This window comes from Salvelinus sp. IW2-2015, linkage group LG7 (genome assembly GCF_002910315.2).
Source record: "Salvelinus sp. IW2-2015 linkage group LG7, ASM291031v2, whole genome shotgun sequence".
NCBI classification, from domain to species: Eukaryota; Metazoa; Chordata; class Actinopteri; order Salmoniformes; family Salmonidae; genus Salvelinus; species Salvelinus sp. IW2-2015.
In genome coordinates, this window is record NC_036847.1 from 20,749,811 (window position 1) to 20,773,354 (window position 23,544).

General features: G+C 41.9%; 1 protein-coding gene across 1 annotated transcript in view; it reads left to right on the forward strand.

The window, feature by feature from the left end:
- The first annotated feature begins 2,427 nt into the window (after positions 1–2,427).
- The window catches only part of LOC111966570 (V-set and transmembrane domain-containing protein 2-like protein), a 33,270-nt gene continuing 12,153 nt past the window's right edge, over positions 2,428–23,544 (forward strand). The window contains exon 1 of the mRNA XM_023991323.2: positions 2,428–2,776. Coding sequence (XP_023847091.1) covers positions 2,659–2,776 — 118 coding nt within the window. The 5' untranslated portion in view covers positions 2,428–2,658. The remainder of the gene's footprint in view (positions 2,777–23,544) is intronic.

The following is a 23,544-nucleotide window of genomic DNA, read 5'->3' on the forward strand; positions in this document are numbered from 1 at the left end:
ATATGCCTCTTCTACACAGAAGGACTGCCGCAGTTGGATTGTGAAGTCACAGGGGGATATATCCTGCACATAGAGTGGTAATGTGGTCTGATGCCTGGGATTCCCATGATGGCATAAATGCCCCGGTATCATACTGCACCATGTCTTTTCATATTATTTCCCAGTGAATCCCAGTGGAATAGGCCGGGTTGGCTTTGTTCGCACATCTTATTAAAAGAAAACAAAAGTAACATTTTTGGTTTAAAATAGAAATGAAATGTGCTTGGAAAACATTCCTATATGTGGGCTCTGTGGTTTGATCATGTGCAAATGTGTGAAAATCCTTGTCAACCCACACTACCTTGTCTGCACTGTCCTTGGGAGAGTAACGAGGGATTTCATGCAATTCTGACGTTATTGAAGGAAGCAGAATAGCTAAGCACACACAGCTACATTGGGCACAGACCATTCTCTCAAACTCCAGGCCTGCAGAGCATTTTCATACAAAACATCTCCCTCTTGGCTAATGTGATGCAGAACATTATTATGCATATTCTTCAATAGTACAGCTTTCTGTCCCATGTCTTTGTTTACTTTTCAGTGCTTATGCCCCATGCACCCCTAATGCCACTTTCCTCAGCATAGATGTTTACATAAAACATTCCGTTTTAGAAATGGAATGCTTCATATTGCTCACAGCTGTTCAGTCTAATGCTCTGCTGGTGCAATAGGTCATGGATTTCCAAGATCTCCCAACACTTTTCACACTCAATTACTGCCGTCTCCCTGGTAACTAGAATCTTAAAGTAGTTTTAATAAATCCTGTTTGTGTGTGTGATGCGTTAGAAGAGGCCATATGTGATCAGGGGTGTCATACGAGGGAGTGTATTTTTATTGATGCTCTCTTTGCCATAGCATCGAACTTTACATGCAAATGAGAGCGAGCCACCGGCCCAGGCTCACGCAGAGACTCAAGGACATCACCATAGTGATGTTTGTCAAGAGCATGTGGGAGCAATCTTGCCATGCCAATCACTCATGTCTCGGGTTGCTGTGGCGTCGTCACGACGGGGAGGAGGCCATTCTCCAACAGCGTAACAGCTGCTCTGCAACCTACGCTCTAATATTGCTTATAACGAGAGAATGGTCATTTGCATATTGTATTGTCAGGAACACATCCTATGTATCTCTTATCAGTGATTATGACGCCACCGTGTTAACAGTTGCTGTACAGCAGTTTCACAGCTGASAGGAGGTAGAATAATTGTGTTTTACAAGTGATTGAATATAACTGTGCTGTGATTTTGTCCCTGCTTCCTTAGTGTACATGGTGGGAAGACAAACTGTATCTTGAATGTTATTTAATATATTGGGTTCTGGTGGAAGATTCAATGTAAGACCCTTAAATCATTACACTTTTCATGGTAAAGGAGCTATCTCATGGAATGGATACTGAATTACCATTATTAACCAAATGATCTTTAGTTAAATTCTGTAGCAGTGTTCTTCAATCCTGGTTTACAGATTCTTATTCTAGACCGTTTGCCTTGAATGGCTATTAAAACAAAATATATAACACTATCTCTGAACGTGATAAGACAAAGTTAATGAGAAGGAATACATGTTCAATGTTCCTGGCTGCAACATAGAATATTTACATAGTGTGTTACTTCTATGGAGAAGATAATTGAAGCAATTCCATTCCCAATGGTGCTATGCTATCCCATAGTCTGTTCACTGTATGTGCTGTGTGCAGCTGCATTCGGGGTGCAGGGCTCATCCTGTTCATTTGGTGCTGTCCATGGTGCTGAAATGGCATTGATGCCTTTGTGTGCTTTTACGACCAAACCGGAGACAATAGCCTATGTTAGGCTTGACGATCAGGAAAATATTTCCTCCCAAAACTATAAATTGCCCTCAGTATAGCTCTTTCTCAAATTCCATATTAACTGTCATGCGGAGCTGCCTACATTAACTCTGCTTGAGTTTTGCGGCGCATGGCATGTTTGATGATAGCAAAGCAGTGATAGGATGTTTCTGTCACTCGCTTTAGGGGATAATATGAGCGCAATACCACACAGCATGCAGTCAGACCTGCAAAACCTAAATACACCAGTCATAACATTATTTTTGAATCGCATTAAAACTTGCCTTCGAATTGAGATTAGCAACATGTCGCTGATGAAGGCAAWYACATTAATTAATCGTCCACCTGTTGATATCCAACAGGGTTAATTGACCAAGTACTTTTGTTGCATCAATTGTCATAATTTGTTTTTTCGCTTTGCATCGTGTGTCTTTATGCTTATGCAGTTCAGACGGATAGTTTGTCAATGATGGATGGTTCTACAGCTCTAAGAATTACAGTCTTGTAAAAGTTTATTCAATAAATCACTCGCTCAGATCATTCCGTCTAATTGATATTCCCCAATGCAAGCCGAGGCACTCCCCTTTTTGTGTGAAGGAAAATCTCCCTCAGTCGCATCCAAAGCCGACCAAGCTGAAGAGACATATCAGCGACTTGAACTAGCGGGCGGCTGCACCATCACACAGCTTCATATCAGCGACCTGTGCTTTAGTCTCAAACCGTTACAACACGTTAACTGGATTTCATTTTGTAAACTTACTACACCTAATGTGAGAGAGTGGCAAAGAATACTGGAATCTCAGACAAAAGAGATGGGTGCCTTTGGGGTGATAGTAGGGACTTTACATTACATGGGACTCTACATCCAACTTACTGCCTCCACAAGGCAAGGTGGACACGCAGAGTTAGTGAACCACATCTCCGGGAACGGTATGTTTCTACGCTCTAATGTTTTATTTGGTTCAATTGTAATGATATGAGTGAGCAAAATTCACAAAGCAAACCGTAAACACTAGGAAGATGCTGCTGGTATAGAGGGAGTGAGTGGGTTCAGAGTGGAGGCAACTGATGCGAAGGTGTTTTTCTTTATAAGGGAACACCTGAGGTAGAAGGATGAGCTATGTATTTTGTACATTAATATCAGTTAAGCGCCTTGGGTTAATTCATGTTCTATATATGCACAGTTATTGAACTACATTTTGTTATGGTCAAATCTACATAGCCTACCGTTTTCTGTCAAATAATAGTTCATACTTAGTACACTGACAATGCTCATGGCAGTACAAGAGTGGAAGCAGAAATACACTGTATCTACAAAAGTATGTGGACACCCCAAATTAGTCGATTCGGCTATTTCAGCCACACCCGTTGCTGACGTGCATAAAATCGAGCACACAGCCATGCAATCTCCATAGACAAACAGCCGCACCCAAGCCTAAGGTCACCATGCAAAATGTCAAGTGTCGGCTGGAGTGGTGTAAAGCTTGCCGCCTTTGGACTCTGGAGCAGTGGAAACACTTTCTCTGGAGTGATGAATCACGCTTCGCCATCTGGCAGTCTGACAGAATCTGGGTTTGGCGGATGCCAGGAGAACGCTACCTGCCCGAATGCATAGTGCCAACTTAAGTTTGGTGGAGGAGGCCCCTTCGTTCGTTCCAGTGAAGGGTAATCTTAACGCTACAGCGTACAATGACATTCTAGACAATTCTGTGCTTCCAACTTTGTGGCAACGGTTTGGGGAAGGCCCTTTCCTGTTTCATCATGACAATGCCCCCGTGCACAAAGCGAGGTCCATAAAGAAATGGTTTGTCGAGATCGATGTAGAAGAACTTAACTGGCCTGCACAGAGACCTGACCTCAACCCCATCGAACACCTTTTGGATGAATTAGAACGCCAACTGCGAGCCAGGCCTAATCGCCCAACATCAGTGCCCGACCTCACAAATGCTCTTGTGGCTGAATGGAAGCAAATCCCCGCAACAATGTTCCAACATCTAGTGGAAAGCCTTCCCAGAAGAGTGTTATAGCAGCAAAGGGGGGACCAACTCCATATTAATAACCATGATTTTGGAATGTTTGACGAGCAGGTGTCCACATACTTTTAGTCATGTAGTGTATTATGATGAATATACTGCTGGTGCAGTAACTCTCTATATTGTGCATTAAATAAAATGTATCCAATACATAAACAATTAATTTTATAAAGAAATGCATGGCTACATTCAATAAATCATTTTTTTAAGGAATATCATAATATTCATATGAAACAACTGTATTAAGTCTATAAAAAAAATGGTTGTGAAAGTTTTCTATTTGTTTCAACTAAACTATGTCAGTTTTGTTACTTTGATCTTGGCCTCATAATTAAATAGCTACAACAATATAATTATCAGCTTATGAAAATTAGCCTAACTGTTGAAAGAACCGCTGCAGGTGGTAGTTTTAATAATACATCAAGCCTATATTCTGGCACAATACTCAACTTTTCACAATTGAGTGGATAACAAGGGACATTTGAACATTGGGTAATCCAATAATAAGCTACAATGGTCAAAAGACTTACTTAGCTGGAGGGCAAAAACATCTGTGCTGGAGACTCATACTCTGATGATGCACCAACACTGTATCTGGCTTCCTCTTGTCTATTTTACAATTGCATCATTCAGCTAAATGTGTATTGTCTGGCTTCATCATCTTGTGTTTGGGATCCCAACTGCTTGGCTGTCAGCTCAGCAGATGTCGGGCAGACGTTTGGCATGGGTAGAAAAATGGACTGTCGAGAAGAGAAGATTGCGTGTGGGGCTAAGTGCCTCCATGCCCTTGAGCAAGATACTGATGATCCCCTATAACAAAGTGAACATCAGAGGCTTACTTCTGCCAAATCTTCTTCTACCATCACCATTGTGCCCACTGGTATTACTAGCAGATACTAGTATGATAACATGCATGGTATCATTTCTCTGATTGGGTTGTGTGATCAGTGACAGAAGTTAGATCCCCCTGTGATTCATTAACTTTTAATCTAAGGAAAAGCAGAGGGAGGAAAACTGCCTGATGTTTTTCCACCATGGAATATGTTGCCCTGGTAAAACTCATCATTGGGTAAACCAGTTTAAAAACGGGAAGCATCTTGGTGTCCAAAATGAATGTGTAGAAAAAAAGTTCAGCCCCTCATCAGGGTGTGAGAAGCTCATTACCTGCTCCTCCAGGGTGTGTGGGTCAACCTCTGGCCAGTGGGCTGGACCCAGACAAACCAGGCTGACAGGTCACGCTGTTAGACAGCCAGCTGTGTCCATCCACAGCTTGCCAACACCTCTACAGGTGCATGACTCTCCCACTGCCTCTTACCTAAAGGTGACAGGGACTTAGCATAAAGCAGGGGTGGGGCACACTAGACCTGGAGGGCTCCAAGGTGGGTTAAGTATTATAGTGCCCCTGCTGTTGATAGAGAGTCGGTTAGCATTTCCCAAAGCCGAAAATCAGATAGTGAAAGTAAAAATATTTGTCATTCACTACAGATTTTCTGAATTATGCAGTCTGCATCAACAACTGTTTTGGTTGTTACTTTTCAATTAAATCCTAATTTAGGCCAGGAATATCCAGAGTGGGTTTTATCTAGCCAATCAATGACATTAATCAATGAAGTGCTAAAGAGGAAAGAAAACAACCACGTAGAGACTGAGATACTGAGAGCCAACAGTGTATACAGATCAGGAATATAACAGTAACATTATTTCAACCCAATAGGCCACTGAATAAATGGAATGTCCTCTTCAACAATAGTTAGGGCTGCTATAAAACAAACAAACAGCCACCAAACGTCTATGTCCTCTCTTTGCTCTTTGCTCTAGCCCTCAACTAACTTCTGCTTTAGTCTCAGCAGTTTGTGTTGACTATTCATTAGCCAGGCTCACGCTGAGAAGGAGAGGCTGACAGGCTGGTCTCTGACCTGCTCTCAGCGGTGGGGCCCTGGCTGGACTGGGCTGGGCTGGCATCAACACTTCTCCTCTCCCTGCCAGGCCCAGCTAGGACGAATCCTCCTGGGACAGATGTCCCTCTGCTGGGAAGGGGACGGAGGCCACAGCCTGACCAGGTTACCCTGAGACCAGTCTGTATAAGCTGCTCCGAATGACACACCTCCTATCCACTCTGTTATTTGAGTGGGAGGATATATATTAGACGTTTAGATGTAAAGTAATTACACAACAAAAAAACAACAACTGCTTTGTGTGTGTATTTTGAGGGCCTTATATGAAGCGAACCATTGAACTCTTTTTGGTTCTATATAGCCTACCACCATTTATCCTACAGTAGCAGTGGGTTGACCATAATGTCCAGCAGCATAAGGAGCACAAAGTACTTGAATGAGCAGGGCCCCTATTACAGTCTTCCTGATACAACCATTTCTCTCTTTCTTCTTTTTCCTTTCCTCTCTCTCCAGATTGCCCACTTCAAACACAGCCCAGTACAAACTGTAGGGACAGCCAACAGTCATTCAATGTGTTTTCTCTCTGAGTATTCAGTTCTGATGGTTATTGTGGATTGTAAGCGCCTCAAAGTGAACAGATATTTTCCCCGTCATTTCCCTTTCATGTCCTTATGTCTCTGGCCAAACATATCCCCAAAGCACCTTGGAGAAGAAACTATTTGCCTTTCAACTGGCGATACGGAGTCAGAGAGTCTCTCTTATGTCCCTTTCATGCCAGTGTCTCTGGGAGTCACCGACTCCCTGGCTCTCCCCACAGGGAGCAGAACCATATTTCCTCCAGCCTTGATAATAAGATGAGTGGATAGAGGGAACTTTCTGGGCTCTGGTTGGAAGAGTGAGCAATCTTGTCTCACATTAAACACATGACTGCTGCGGTGGCCATTGCAGACCTCCTGGGGAGGGCTTGGCTGTGCTCATCTGTTGGCCGTCAGCATGAGGAGTGGAGTRGTGTTGATTTGCTTTAGTGGAGTCCAGCTGATATTTGCTTCTCCAAATAGCTTGCTTACACCTATGGGTGTCCCAAAACAAACCGATGAAGACAGCAGCTTGACTTATTTTATTTTATATATATAATATATATATATATACAGTGGGGAGAACAAGTATTTGATACACTGCCGATTTTGCAGGTTTTCCTACTTACAAAGCATGTAGAGGTCTGTCATTTTTATCATAGGTACACTTCAACTGTGAGAGACGGAATCTAAAACAAAAATCCAGAAAATCACATTGTGTGATTTTTAAGTAATTCCTTTGCATTTTATTGCATGACATAGTATTTGATACATCAGAAAGCAGAACTTAATATTTGGTACAGAAACCTTTGTTTGCAATTACAGAGATCATACATTTCCTGTAGTTCTTGACCAGGTTTGCACACACTGCAGCAGGGATTTTGGCCCCACTCCTCCATACAGACCTTCTCCAGATCCTTCAGGTTTCGGGCTGTCGCTGGGCAATACGGAATTTCAGCTCCCTCAAGATTTTCTATTGGGTTCAGGTCTGGAGACTGGCTAGACACTCCAGGACCTTGAGATGCTTCTTACGGAGCCACTCCTTAGTTGCCCTGCTGTGTGTTTCGGGTCATTGTCATGCTGGAAGACCCAGCCCGCCCATCTTCAATGCTCTTACTGAGGGAAGGAGGTTTTTGGCCAAGATCTCGCGATACATGGCCCCATCCATCCCCCCTCAATACGGTGCAGTCGTCCTGTCCCCTTTGCAGAAAAGCAGCCCCAAAGAATGATGTTTCCACTCCCATGCTTCACGTTGGGATGGCTTGGGGTTGTACTCATCCTTCTTCTTCCTCCAAACACAGCGAGTGGAGTTTAGACCAAAAGTTTATTTTTGTCTCATCAGACCACATGACCTTCTCCCATTCCTCCTCTGGATCATCCAGATGGTCATTGGCAAACTTCAGACGGGCCTGGACATGCGCTGGCTTGAGCAGGGGGACCTTGCGTGCGCTGCAGGATTTTAATCCATGACGGCGTAGTGTGTTACTAATGGTTTTCTTTGAGACTGTGGTCCCAGCTCTCTCAGGTCATTGACCAGGTCCTGCCGTGTAGTTCTGGGCTGATCCCTCACCTTCCTCATGATCATTGATGCCCACGGGTGATATCTTGCATGGAGCCCAGTCCGAGGGTGATTGACCGTCATCTTGAACTTCTTCCATTTTCTAATAATTGCGCCAACAGTTGTTGCCTCACCAAGCTGCTTGCCTATTGTCCTGTAGCTCGTCCCAGCCTTGTGCAGGTCTACAATTTTATCCCTGATGTCCTTACACAGCTCTCTGGTCTTGGCCATTGTGGAGAGGTTGGAGTCTGTTTGATTGACGTGTGGACAGGTGTCTTTTATACAGGTAACGAGTTCAAACAGGTGCAGTTAATACAGGTAATGAGTGGAGAACAGGAGGGCTTCTTAAAGAAAAACTAACAGGTCTGTGAGAGCCGGAATTCTTACTGGTTGGTAGGTGATCAAATACTTATGTCATGCAATAAAATGCAAATTAATTACTTAAAAATCATACAATGTGATTTTCTGGATTTTTGTTTAGATTCCGTCTCTCACAGTTGAGTGTACCTAGATAAAATTACAGACCTCTACATGCTTTGTAAGTAGGAAAACCTGCAAAATCGGCAGTGTATCAAATACTTGTTCTCCCACTGTATATTATACAGTTGAAGTCGGAAGTTTACTTAGGTTGGAGTCATTAAAACTCATTTTCTCACCACTCCACAAATGCTTGTTAACAACTATACTTTTGGCAAGTTGGTTAGGATATCTACTTTGTGCATGACACAAGTAATTTTTCCAACAATTGTTTACAGACAAGTTATTTCACTTATAATTCACTGTATCACAATTCCAGTGGGTCGAAGTTTACATACACTAAGTTGACTGTGCTTTAACAGCTTGGAAAATTCCGAAAATGATGTCATGGCTTTAGAAGTTTCTGATAGGCTAATTGACATAATTTGAGTCAATTGGAGATGTACCTGTGGATGTATTTCAAGGCCTACCTTCAAACTCAGTGCCTCTTTGCTTGACATCATGAGGAAATCAAAAGAAATCAACCAAGACCTCAGAAACAAATTGTAGATCTCCACAAGTCTGGTTCATCCTTGGAAGCAATTTCCAAATGCCTGAAGGTACCGCGTTCTGTACAAACAATAGTACGCAAGTATAAACACCATGGTACCCCGCAGCGTCATACCTCTCAGTAAGGAGACGCCTTCTGTCTCCTAGAGATTATGTACTTTGGTGCGAAAAGTGCAAATCAATCCCAGAACAACAGCAAAGGACCATGTGAAGATGCTGGAGGAAACAGGTACAAAAGTATCTATATCCACAGGTAAACGAGTCCTATATCGACATAACCTGAAAGGCTGCTCAGCAAGGAAAAAGCCACTGCTCTAAAACCGCCATAAAAAAAGCCAGACTACGGTTTGCAGTTGCACATGGGGACAAAAATCGTACAAATGTCCTCTGGTCTGATGAAACAAAAATAGAACTGTTTGGCCATAATGACCATCCTTATGTTTGGAGGAAAAAGGGGGATGCTTGCAAGCCGAAGAACACCATCCCAACCGTGAAGCAGGGGGTGCAGCATCATGTTGGGGTGTGCTTTGCTGCGGAAGGACTGGTGCACTTCACAAAATAGATGCATCATGAGGATGGAAAATTATGTGGATATATGAAGCAACATCTCAAGACATCAGTCAGAAAGTTAAAGCTTGGTCGCAAATGGGTTTCAAATGGACAATGACCTCAAGCATACTTCCAAAGTTGTGGCAAAATGGCTTAAGGACAATAAAGTCAAGGTATTGGAGTGGCCATCACAAAGCCCTGACCTCAATCCTATTGAAAATTTGTGGGCAGAACTGAAAAAGCGTGTGTGAGCAAGAAGGCCTACAAACCTGACTCAGTTACACCAGCTCTGTCAGGAGGAATGGGCCAAAATTCACCCAACTTATTGTGGGAAGCTTGTGGAAGGCTGCCCGAAACATTTGACCCAAGTTAAACAATTTAAAGGCAATGCTACCATATACTAATTGAGTGTATGTAAACTTCTGACCCACTGGGAGTGTGATGAAAGAAATATAAGCTGAAATAAATAATTCTCTCTACTATTATTCTGACATTTCACATTCTTAAAATAAATTGGGGATCCTAACTGACCTAAGACAGGGAATGTTTACTAGGATTAATTGTCAGGAATTGGGAAAAACTGAGTTTAAATCTATTTGGCAAAGGTGTATGTAAACTTACGACTTGAACTGTATATGTATATATATATATATATATACATATGTGTATGTTTTTTGAGTGTGATAAATAGCTTTTGTGAGGTCTGAAGCTCCTCCTTTTTAAGTATAATATCTCTTTTGTTTATAAGGACAAGCCACACATAAAATGTTTTTTGAGTGTGATAAATAGCTTTTATAAGGTCACAAGCTCTTCCTTTTTTGTCAGTATTAGGTCTGAAGTCATCATTAAATAACAGTCATATGCACTGAGTTGGACACTTCACCATCATGGAAACTACTTTGCCCACTCTTGATGATTCATAGGTTTTGACATCAGTATCACATGACTGATGGGCACCAACAAATTATTACTCCCATTATCAGCATTAGACAACATTCAAGGGTTTGAAGAAAAACACATTGAGATGGATTTGGGTCACATCAGTACAAACAATATAGATCCATATTCATGTAACTGCTTTGCAATAGGCTTACAGTATGTAGCTATTGCAAGTATGTACGCTAGTTTCCAGTATTATTCAGTCTGGTAGCCTACACAGTGGTGTTAAAAAAAACGATGTTATCATGGTGGAAATACAACGTTAACCATTCACCATGTTCCCATACATCATATCAGAGGCCTGGCTCAATTAGAAGGCTGGCCTGGGGCCATGTTGAGACAGGGACATCCATTATAATGTCTCTATTTCTGTGAAGTGACCAGCCCTAATTGTGCTGCTGTGGAGCGGCTAGTTCATGCACAGTGGGTGAATGGAGAGCCAGCAATGCTGTTCAATCATCTCATTCTGGGAGTGGACTGACTCACCCAGAGGGGGAGATGGGAATACATAGGAGACTCACTCTGTTTCTGTTTCTCTGTGTATTTACAATGTGTCTCATGGTGTTATCATATTTTCATAGTTTTAATGATCTACAAGGCTGTATTTTACACAACAAGAGCAGATAAACGTGTAGAAACGTTGGAATAACTGTGAAGCAGTTTAGTAGGACAGGCTATTTGACGACTAAGCATTAATACAGGGAATTGATATATGCACGCATGTTGCATGTTATTCACAGCATCATTTGAATACCAATCAGTAGTGTTATTTCTGCTGCCTGCCAGCGATGCAGTGCTCCTGTCTTTCATATTCAGTGTGTCTGTCTTTCACCAGTCCCTCTAATTGCTGTCAGAAACCTTTGAGGGGCTACTTGGTATTTCAAAAGGCTGCTGGGCTGGATGGCTTGCACCTATCAGTAATGTAGAATGGTAAATTACATTTTTGGGTGGTTTTGTATTGCTTGACTGCACACACCTCCTGCAGCTCAGAGCTAATGCCTGCCTCACATCTCCCTTCGGCAGGGGTGCTGTCTCTATCCAGTTACTTTGTTATTAGATGGGTGCTTTAGCCAAGGACAGACCGTATCATAATGATATGTTCATTACACCAAATAGGGATTTTGCTACATGTAATTAGATCGCCATCTGGCTATCATATCATACACAATTATACAATACCATGACATTAAGGCATATTTTATGCTTGTGGGGTATTTGTCATTCTAAACCAGGGAAACATGAGCATCTATCATCTGAAACAAATCAACATTTCCCTATGCATCTCTAGTCTGTGAGATCCATAAACCCCCGTCTGACTAGCTGTGGGGTCTTGGGGAGGTGCTAAGAGGTTTTATAGGGTTTTTAAAGTAGACTCCATAGAGATCTCTGTGTCTGCCATAACCAGTAGAGGCACCTGCTCCCCCTCAACAAGACAAGCTGTGACAGGTGCAAAGCTGTCCTGTGTCAGTGGTAAAGTTCACGCTCGTCTTGAACTGTCAGACTGGAAAACAACCTGACAGCTCCTCAAATGAATAAGCTGGAGCGGAGGGAGAGTGGGAGGGAGGGGAGAGAGAGATGTTGGTGTGATATTAAAAGATAATGACCATAGGGTTACTCGGTGCAGTGACACACAAGTTTAGATTCATGTAGGCTTATTTGGAGTGCAGTGCACTGCTGTGATGAACAGTTAATAGCTAGCTTATCCCCCCAGTTGTTAGATGTGATTGAACTTGTCATCACTTTAGCTGGCCAGGCTTTTTCATCACTGGAGGACAATGTTTAGAAGGAAAATACATTTAGCTACAAGATAGTATACATCCTGCTGCAGATAGTATACATCCTGCTGCAGATAAATTATTATCAGGACGTCATATTCACCCTCTCAGGCTGTCTGGGGACTTTTCTGCAGACGGTTGATGTCTTTCGGCCTATCAAATGTGACACTTTTCATGGCTGTTATTCTTTTTAATATGGCACGTCAAACTCATCGCTGCGCTCTCTCTACAGCCACACTGTCAAAGGCTCCACTGATGTGGCATCGAGAGAGACTCTTGAAAAGCCTGATGGTGTTCTGTGCTTTTCAAGGACAGAGAGAAAGTCTCTGTCTCAGAGTTCGCAGAAGTGTTTTATTTTAAATAGATGGAATGAAAAAGTAGGACAGGTGTCTTTTATTTATCTGTCTTTCTCTTCTTGTGAAGGATATTGACTGGTATTCTGCAGTCATTAAACAGGCTAGCTCATCAAGGATGGAGCTCATAGTATGCTAGGACTGAGTATAAGAATAACAGTGAAATGTAAAAAGAAAATCCAGGTATTAACTGTACTTTTAAGTCATATTTATAATCATGTTGAAAATGTGTAACAAAAGTACACATTTAACAAAATCTCTCCCTATCTTGTTTTTACCTTTCGGAAACAGCAAATCACACTGTTTGCTATTGTATTAGATAACCTGGAATGTTCCAACAAGACTTTCCTGTCTATATAGGACTTCTGACTCGGTATCTGCAGTGCGCCAGCTTGCTCCTGTCTGATTCCATTCATTTCAGATGAGCTCTAAACATAAGCAGTGAGCTACATCATTCATCAAAGTCACCACAAATGGATGGAGAAGAAAAAGAGAGAGCTGTTTTGTTGATTCCCCTTGACTACATGTTATCCAAGAAGGCCGTTTATTTCTTATTTTTGGTGTCAGGCCGCCCAATGAGAATCCCTTTGGGAACGGAGGAGAAGCAGATTTAGGTGGAGGTGAATTTCAGCATCACTGTCGGGTACACATTCAGCTCCTCTCCTCTCCTGGCCCTGGCTGGCTCTCTGAACTGTCAGCTCCCCTCTCTGTCTCAGCTGCTGGAGAGAGAGACTCCTGGGTGCATTAGGAGGGCGAGGAGATTAGATACCAAACGCTGATATCTCTCGTAGCGCTGCATCACACCATTTGTATCTGGCCCCAGAGACCTGGCTTGGCTGGCTGCTGGCTCGCTAGCTGGCTGGGGAGATTTAAAGAGGATGTTCATTTTGGTTTTCATTTTTAGTTTTCATAAGATGTCAGTGGATTTCACAACTTTAACTAGCTGTGTAGGCTGTTGTGTGTGGATGTATTGTTATACATGCTTTTTGAATCCATGTTTAATGAGTCCTGATAGAGCTTCTGGATGCCTTCCCTAGGCACTACTGTTGTGATTATTGATTGTCCTATCTCTGAGGTGAGGTATTTGCCTCTGAATTCATTGATTGTTGTGGGGAGGCTATTTAATTGCTCTCCTCCGTGACGGCTGAAACACAGTTGGAACTGTACAATGGGGGAGACACGACTTGCATATGTCAATGGACTCAAAAGCCCCCAGAGCCCTACATGTCTCAAAGCATACTGCTTATTGTTATGCAGGCAGCACAGCATGGGGCTCAGTGTGTGTCTGTCATGTGAATATTTTTTTTATACTACCTATATTCATCCCACTCATTTGTGTTTAGCCAAGTTGAAAATGCTTTGTATTTTTCTGTCCTTTTAGCTCAGACATTCCATGAAACGGTGACAAAGTATTTAACATATTCTCCCATTGGATAATTTTAGCAGTGTTGGTTTTTAATCCATTTAGGTATGATGGTATTTTAACCAATTTCTCCCAAGTGCTGTAACAAGAAAAGTACTTTGTATGCACAACAATAACCAATMAACACCTCACAGTAAATTACTGAAGTGAATAGTCTCGTGGAATTATCATGTGATCATTCTGAATATCACTATTTTGACTGTTAGATATGTTGTAAGTAGCTATTTTTACTATCAATGACTGGATTATAAAGCATTGGCATTTTTACTAGATCATTTTAACCATCCCAGCCCATTAATCACTGTTTTATAACCATTTAGATTTTAGTTGCTTGTGCTTGTTATAGTAACTGGCTGTGACCCAAATCCATGCTTTAAAAAGGTCTATAAAATATATTACACATCTCTCATGTGTTATATAGGCCTACACTACCGGTCAAAAGTTTTAGAACACCTACTCATTCAAAGGGTTTTTCTTTATTTTTAGTGAAGACATCAAAACTATGAAATAACACATATGGAATCATGTAGTAACCAAAAAAGTGTTAAACAAATCAAAATATATTTTATATTTGAGATTCTTCAAATAGCCTCCCTTTGCCTTGAAGACAGCTTTGCACACTCTTGGCATTCTCTCAATCAGCTCCACCGGGAATGCTTTTCCAACTGTCTTGATGGAGTTCCCACATATGCTGAACACTTGCTGGCTGCTTTTCCTTCACTCTGCGGTCTGACTCATCCCAAACCATCTCAATTGGGTTGAGGTTGGGGGATTGTGGAGGCCAGGTCATCTGATGCAGCACTCCATCACTCTCCTTCTTGGTAAAATAGCCCATACACAGCCTGGAGGTGTGTTGGGTCATTCATTGTCCTGTTGAAAAACAAATGATAGTCCCACTAAGCCCAAAACAGATGGGATGGCATATCGCTGCAGAATGTGGTGGTAGCCATGCTGATTAAGTGTGCATTGAATTCAAAATAAGTCAGTGTCACCAGCAAAGCACCCCCACACCATAACACCTCCTCCTTCATGCTTTACGGTGGGAAATACACATGTGGAGATCATCCGTTTACCCACACCACATCTCACAAAGACACGGCGGTTGTAACCAAAAATATCCAATTTGGACTCCAGACCAAAGGACAGATTTCCACCGGTCTAATGTCCATTGCTTGTGTTTCTTGGCCCAAGAAAGTATCTTATTCTTCTTATTGGTGTCCTTTAGTAGTGGTTTCTTTGCAGCAAATTGACCACGAAGGCCTGATTCTCCTCTGAACAGTTGATGTTGAGATGTGCCTGTTACTTGAACTCTGTGAGGCATTTATTTGGGCTGCAGTTTCTGAGGCTGGTAACTCTGATATATTCRGTATTGACTGACCTTTATGTCTTAAAGTAATGATGGACTGTCATTTCTCTTTGCTTATTTGAGCTGTTCTTGCCATAATATGGACTTTTACCAAATGGGGCTATCTTCTGTATACTACCTTGTCACAACACAACTGATTGGCTCAAACACATTAAGGAGGAACAAGGCACGCCTGTTAATTGAAATGCATTCCAGGTGACTACCTCATGAAGCTGGTTTATGTACAATAACGGTTGACTTTTTGTAATCAGTTGCATAAATCCAAACTCTGTCTTGTGTCAAAATTGTTCATTGGAAATGTAATCATATTTTGATTTTACTTATCCCGGTTTCCACTGTTCTCCAAAAGATGTACAATACCTTTTCCCTGGAAAGTGACTAGGCCTAAACTTGTAGGCTATTTATTAAAAACAGAAATATCTACATAGCATTTCAGCTGAAAAGAATGAAAGCAAAAGACATTCAGGAAAGATTAATTTCAGAATGGGGAATATACATTAAATTACCTTTGGATAGTCAGTCGCTGTCTATTTACTGTGTCTTCAAGAAGCTTACAGGTGTCTTTGAAACATGGACACTGCTATTTACATTATTTTAAGAGAGCATCGTTAGAAGAGGCAATTATTTTAGTGGAGTGGATGGAGCTGGCTAGCTGGCCTGCCGGTGATAAGTGAGAAATCAAAGGCAGAGGCTGAGCTCGGAGACAAGCCTCTCTCTGCCTGGGTCTGTGTGGGCAACTACAGAGGTTAATGAATCTGCTAGGCCAGCTATCATCTAGGGAGGGAGAGAGTATCAAAGCACATCACTCTCATAACGTGTTTTTCCTGCTATTTTTTTATCCAGGGTTTAAAGCTGAATTTACTGCCTAGTTATTTTTGTGTGTAGATACTGTCATTTGGATGAGTATTGTTTAGTTAAAAGTATCAAGATTATAAACGCAATGTGCTAGTTTGTGTGTACAGAGCGTTCTGCATTCTTTGTAAGTTCATTTATATTCCCAGGGCCCTGAATGTGGTACCTGAGTGCAATGCCGTCTTTTTAAATGTCACTGTTCTCCACCATCTCCAGATCCTTTTTTTCATTTAACTGTTCCTTTTCTTTTCACTTTTCTCTTTCTCTCTCCTGACACCATCTTCACCCCTGGTGTGTTTCTCTCCGTCTCTCGCTCCCTTTGTGATCTCTCTGTCATCRCACACACCTTCTCTCTATTCACCCTCGCTTCCGTTCCCCGCACCTACATTCTATTTTCCAAAGTGTCATGTACAATCCCTGAGTTTCTGGCTCCAGATCAGTAGAAATGTGTAGTTCATTAGAGCTCCCCCCGTGTAATGTAGAACACTGACATCTTATGTGGAGGCCTGATGATGGCATGACTCACATCACTCGATTGCTTTATAGATACCAGACAGGCTGTGCTGTAAGGAACACTATCATCATACTTCATCTTACAGTAGCAGAAGCTCTAAGTGGTAGAGGCAGACCCCCAGCATGGATCATCACGGCTCTGAGAGCTGGGGTTTTACATGTACCTGTCACTGTTAGTGATACAACATTCAACAATCCTCAGCCCTGTGGATGATAGCTGAAACAACAGATATTTTAAGGCCCTATAAAATCTACGATACAAAGAACGCGGTCGAAATCCAGATATTAAATCGGAATTTAACAAAATAAAAAAATACATTGAACAGTAGGGAATCAACTAAATATATTGAACAGAATGTATCAGTGATTCGTATTTCCTGCAACTTTCTGAAGAGGCAACGAGGACTCCCATTGTCTGTGTATGTGCATCTACCACTTTGTGTAGACGTTAGCGATGATACTAATGAAAAGTCTTCTGGTAGATGAAAACGCATTCCCAAAAACCTTCTCAATTAAATGTTAATTACAAAGTAGCCTATGCTTACCTGGCAGAATGATATCATGATTGTTTACATCAATCCAGTGGGTATTTATCATCACATGTTAGCTACAAAAATACTGCAAAAAAACTGCCTCTTGCTGATGCACACTGGAAATACAGGGTTACTACACGCAAAATCCATTGCCCAATGTTATAGAATGGCGTTGGAATGTATTGCGGCCTCCTGCTATTTTGTGTTTTCTTTCGCTAATCCTAACTTTTTTTGGACATAATGTTTCCGCCATCGTTTCCTATGACCGAAAAGAGCTTCTGGACATCAGAACAGCYATCACTAACCTCTATTTGGATGAAGATTTCTACTTCAACTAGTCGAATGCACAGGGCATACAGCACTGCTCACCCCGGACAAGGCCCTAATCCCCGAGACTCGGAAGAGAAYGAGACGGCGATATAGAGGCGGGCGTGCAGGCACCTTAATGAAGCTACGCCGGTGACGAAATTAAGAACTGTAATATCCTATGTTTCTCGGAAACTTGGCTGAATAAGGACATGGATAATACATATATAATGTAACTGGTTTCTATATGCATTGGCAGGACAGAACGGCAGCGTCGGTTATGCTCAAGGTGGATGGGTGTGTCTTTGTTAACAACAGCTTTTAAGGAAGTCTCGAGGTTCTGCTCRGATGAGTTAGAATACTTCATGATAAGTAGAACATACTACTTACCAAGAGAMTTTTCATCTAGATTTTTCATAGCTGTCTATTTACCACCACAAACCGATGCTGGCACTTGTAGARCYCACTCAATGAGCTGTWTAGYGCCAAAAYCAAACAYGAAAAGCTCATCCAGAGGCGGCACTCTTAGTGGCCAGTGATTTTAATGCAGGAAAACTGAAATCCGTTTCACCTCATTGCTACCAGCAGCTCCTCTGTGCAAATAYAGACGGAAAAACCTCTAAATTACCTCCACGTACAAAGCTCTTCCTGACAGGACGCCCCCAGGTGGTGAGGGTAGGCAACAATACATCCACCACTCTGACCCTCAACACGGGGACCCCTCAGGGGTGTGTGCTTAGTCCCTTCCTGTACTCCCTGTTCACCCACGACTGTGTGGCCGCTCACAACTCCAACACCATCATTAAGTTTGCCGACAGCACGATGGTGGTAGGCCTGACAACCTCTCCCTCTACGTCAGCAAGACAAAGGAGCTGATTGTGGACTACAGGAAACGCCCCCATTCACATTGACATGGCTGTAGTGGAGTGGGTCGAGAGCTTCAAGTTCCTCGATGTCCACACCACTAAGGCTCTATCATGGTCCAAAGACACCAACACAGTCCTGAATAGGGCACGACAAGTCCTCTTCCCCTGAGAAGGCTGAAAAGATTTGGCATAGGCCCTCAGATTCTCAAAAAGTTCTACAGCTGTACAATTGATGCTCCCTGACATCAAGGACCTCTATACCAAGCGGTTTCAGAGGAAGGCCCTAAAAATTGTCAAAGAATCCAGCCACCCAAGTCATAGACTGCTCTCTCTGCTACCTCATGGCAAGAGGTGCTGATGCACCAAGTCTGGAACCAACAAGACCCTGAACAACTTCTACCCCCAAGCCATAAGACTGATCAATAGTTAACCAAATAGCTACCCGGACTACCTGCATTGACCCTTTTTTGCACAAACTTTTTTGGCAGCCTCACATACGCTCCTGCTACTGTTTACTATCTGTTACTTTTATTCCTAGTTATATGTACATACAGTGCATTCAGAAAGTATTCAGACCCCATTTTTTTACGTTACAGCCTTATTCTAAAATGGATAACTCCCCTTGTCTGTGTATGTGCGGTGCGTGAAGAATGAGAGAAACTCCACAAATACAGGTGTGCCAAGCTTGTAGCAATATACCCAAGAAGACTCAAGGCTGTAATCGCTGCCAAAGATGCTTCAACAAAGTACTGAGTAAAGGGTCTGAATACTTGTATTAATGTGATATTTCCATTTTGTATTTGTAATAAATTTGCAAAAATGTATTAAAAAACATGTTTTTTTTGTCATTATGGGGTACTGTGTGTAGATTAATGAGGGGGAAAAAACTATTTAATCAATTTTAGAATAAGGCTGTAACGTAACAAAATGTGAAAAAAGTAAAGGGCTCTGAATACTTTCCGAATGCACTGTATCTAGGAGAAGCCCAAGTCAAGGATGTGGATGGTACTGCTGGGTGTAATGAGAAACGGCGCTGAAGTTTTGGCATCAGAATTATTGCTCCATAATCGGTTGTTCAAAGCCAGTGGGACTTCTTTCACTCTCTCTCTTGCTCTCTGCTACTGGGGAGAACCAACAACGAACACACAGTCCTCATCTGGCCACCATCCCAGCAAATGTTGTCTATCAATTGTTGTCTACCAACTGTTGTCTAACCACCAAAACAAGGGAAAGATCATTTCAAAACTTTCAAACTCATAACCATGTCACAGAATAGAAGCATTTATATTCAGAGGTGGACCTAGTGACTGGTTGCAGTGTTATGAGATATTTAAAAAGCAAGAGAGTGAAAGGGGAAGACTGTTGTGATGGAATTTCATGGGGGTGAGAGTGGAATTTGGATGAGTTGTTGTGGTACAGCAACTTCCAGCCCAGAATATGGATCAGAATAGGAAAATGCAAATGATGTTTGTGTTGTGTAATGGCTTGATTTTGGGCTGTGCTGTGCAGTGTGACTATCAGACTGCAACTTGGAATTATTTGTTATTTGGAGCCTTGAGCGGAATTCCTCCACCTGAGTTCAAATAAGCTGCTGCTGTAGATTCCAATAAGCAAGTTACCACACAGCTCGCCTCGCTCATTAGATCTCAAGGGAATAGATGATATAAATGGTTTATTTCCCATCCCAGCCATGCTTAGTCATTTTTCATACTGTCCAATCAAATAGATATCCATCTCTCCACTTACAGTACAGTGTGGGCTGCAATCCCCTTCCTTTAGGCCATTTTCTCAAGATACCACAAAGAAAATACTAAGATTTAAGAAAAGGTTACATGCAGTGAGAAAGTGGTGAATCTCTATTTGTGTCTCCCATTAGTGATATCTTACAAAACAAAGTTCAAGTGTTGAGGTATTCTGCATTAAGACAATACCACGATGAGCCACCTCCAGCTAGCTTTGATCAACGTACAATAAACTAACTCCACATTTCAAAGGAAGATGAAGACAGGAGTCCTCCCAGGATTTCTCAAGCCTAAAAGATTCCTCTCTATCTTATCCTTCTCTCCTTCATCTGTCATGTCTGTCTTTCTGTTGCAGTTTTTCCAGCAATTATTGAAGTGATTTTTTATTCTATTACTCCAGGCATTTCAGATCTAACTTCTAAAGTCCATTGAGGCCTCTAATTAAAATGTGCAGATAGGGTGTTGATTATTAGACACGCCATCTTTGAATTAGCATTGTTTCCAAATCAATGTCGTCATTCATGTAGGCTTTGATCAAATAAATATACAGACTGTTGTATTGTCAATCATTCACACATTTTCCCTCTAAACCCATATGTGGCATGTCATACAAATGTGTCATCCCGATTCATACAGAAATGTGATCAACAACCACTACAGAGAGCCTATCCATTTAATGACAGTTTACATCACTGCTTTGAATACAAGAAAGCTTTAGGCCTAAATTGAATCAGATCAAGCGTTAACCGCCCATAGCCGACACCCACATGGCTTAATGTTTTTGCAGTGTTTGAGGTGTAACTATTTTGGAGCTGTCAAATCGGTGAACAGCTGCTCTTGATCATTGTCACAAAGCCACACCCGTCCCACTCCTGTTACAAGTTCACAATGACAAAGTGTAGGCTATATAGAAATAATGACCCTCAAATTGAAAATCATCAAACTAAACAATGAGGATTTCTATTAGCCTAATTGAAGTGTAGATTACATCTCACATTCCAGTGTTCGAACTTGTAAGCAAGGCTACATGGGATTTCTCTTAATGGCAATGTCCGCTTTAGGTATAATACCAGTAGCCGCTTGTGGACTCTAACACAGTTCCACCTCCAAAACAACTGCTATGCAGATGTTGACTAAAGCCAATCTGATTGAATAGAGCCCTTCGCCTGCTGCTTCTCCACTTCCCACCATGTAATGCTGAATCAATGCAAAGTGTGTTTTGTGTCTGGCAAATGAAAAATACAAAGGGGTTTGATCAATTTACAAGTGAGATATGACTGAGGGCTTGTAGCTTTCCGGAGTGGGAGACATTGTGTTCTCGGTGTGCACATTTAGTCCAGATATTTAGAGAGGCTATTAAACTAAGACTTGGGAGCGGTGGATTACAAAGAAAGTTAGATAGAAATTTGAAGAAAGGGAATTTGTTTATTGCCTCTATCCAATGTCCTCCGGTATCCTAGTGGAGATTGAATAGGCCTACCACCTGGGAGCTAACAATAAGATAGCAGGAGCACCATGGCCAGCTCCTGTTCTCTGTGTCTCACATTGAATGCAGTTCTGTCTCTCATGAATACTCAAGGTTGATGTGATTTTTGAGGGTAGTGTTTTCTAGGAAGCACCAATTATGTTCCAGCACTTCACTGTGGAAAGTGTACTTTTTGAGGCGTTGCTAGAGTTTGATATTGTGCTACCCACTTGAGTTTTTTGTGACTTTTTGGAGGTAACTCCTAGAACACAATGGTTTGCCATGCTGACTCCGTTGTCTGCCGAGGAAAGACACTTTCACCAGTGTTAGACAGATTTCAAACAGTGTGAGCAGCAGTACACCAGTGGGGTTGTGTGGTTGCTTCCTCTGAGCCTCTGTCACCATGAAGGGGATTAGCTGCAAATTAAAAATGTGTTTAAGAGAGTGTTTAAGAGGATTTGGGCCCAGTTGATAGGCAGATGTGCTGCGATCAGAAAAACTGATGTCTTCATTCTGCTAAAGCTAGTTTACCCATGTGGGGGATTTTAGCCCGTGTTATACATGGAGAGGAGCCAGCTCAGCCCAGGCAGCTTCCCCGCTCTCCTCCCACCCAGGCAGATGTCTGGAAGGAGGCCCATATCTAGCTCCACTTCCATGTGAATTACAGTGGGAAACAGAAGATGTTCTTACTTCAGAATGTGCTACGCTCTTTTGACAGTAGGTTAGCTGATATCCACGTGGGCAAGAGTAAACATTTAATGCAGGCTTACATCCCCGGGGCCACGAATGTGTAAAATGTATGCACGCATGACTGTAAGTCGCTTTGGATAAAAGTGTGTGCTAAATGGCATATATTTAGGGGTTCACAGCGAAGCTGTGAACACACTGTTATTGTCTGAATTCTTATTAACTTTTTTTCTTAACATGGTCAAATGACTCAAGCATAGACTGGTACCTTGTTTTCTAATTTGGCACACAGAAAAGCCATGAGGCCTCGAGGCCGTGAGTAAGACCTAGAGGCCATGAGTAACTTGGTCAAAAAGAATGGCACCAATTGACCTATAACGGGCACTGTTATAAGCAGTCTCACATATACGTCGCCCTGTTTGACCTAAAGACTTGAAACTTGTGTGCATGATGAACAAATTTGTCCATAAGGTCTGTCAGGATTTCCCTCCTAGGACATTTTTGAAAACCTTTGAAAAACATATTCTAATGAAACCTATGTCCAAATACATCTGTTAACTTAGTTTGAGAAACGCTAAGGGATTGGTTAAAGCTAGAATTCTTAATTGAAACAATAACAAAGGGTCACCCCACCTTAATTTTGGTTTAAAAATGCTGTGGGGTGGGCCTGGGGAATGTAACCACTCTCAAATTCATAGACAGAGCTAGCGATGATGACCCTCCATGATTATAGTTTTAACCATCTGTTGAAGCTATACAGTGTTTGATTACATTTACTTATTTTACAAACATTGGAGTAAAACAAACTTATATTTTGGGTTCTGATGGGGAATGACAGTTGAACTAAGCTCATGTGGCATTCACAAGTTATAAGAATCAATGGTTATATATAATTCATTAAGTCCAAAAATGTATCTAAGGGTTCTAGTTTTAAGAGATGGCTGAGTTATTGACGAATCAGGAAATCGGATTTTACGTGTCTATTTACATCTTTTGTACATACATTTACATTTAAGTCATTTAGCAGACGCTCTTATCCAGAGCGACTTACAAATTGGTGCATTCACCTTATGATATCCAGTGGAACAACCACTTTACAATAGTGCATCTAACTCTTTTAAGGGGGAGGGGGGGGTTAGAAGGATTACTTTATCCTATCCTAGGTATTCCTTAAAGAGGTGGGGTTTCAGGTGTCTCCGGAAGGTGGTGATTGACTCCGCTGACCTGGCGTCGTGAGGGAGT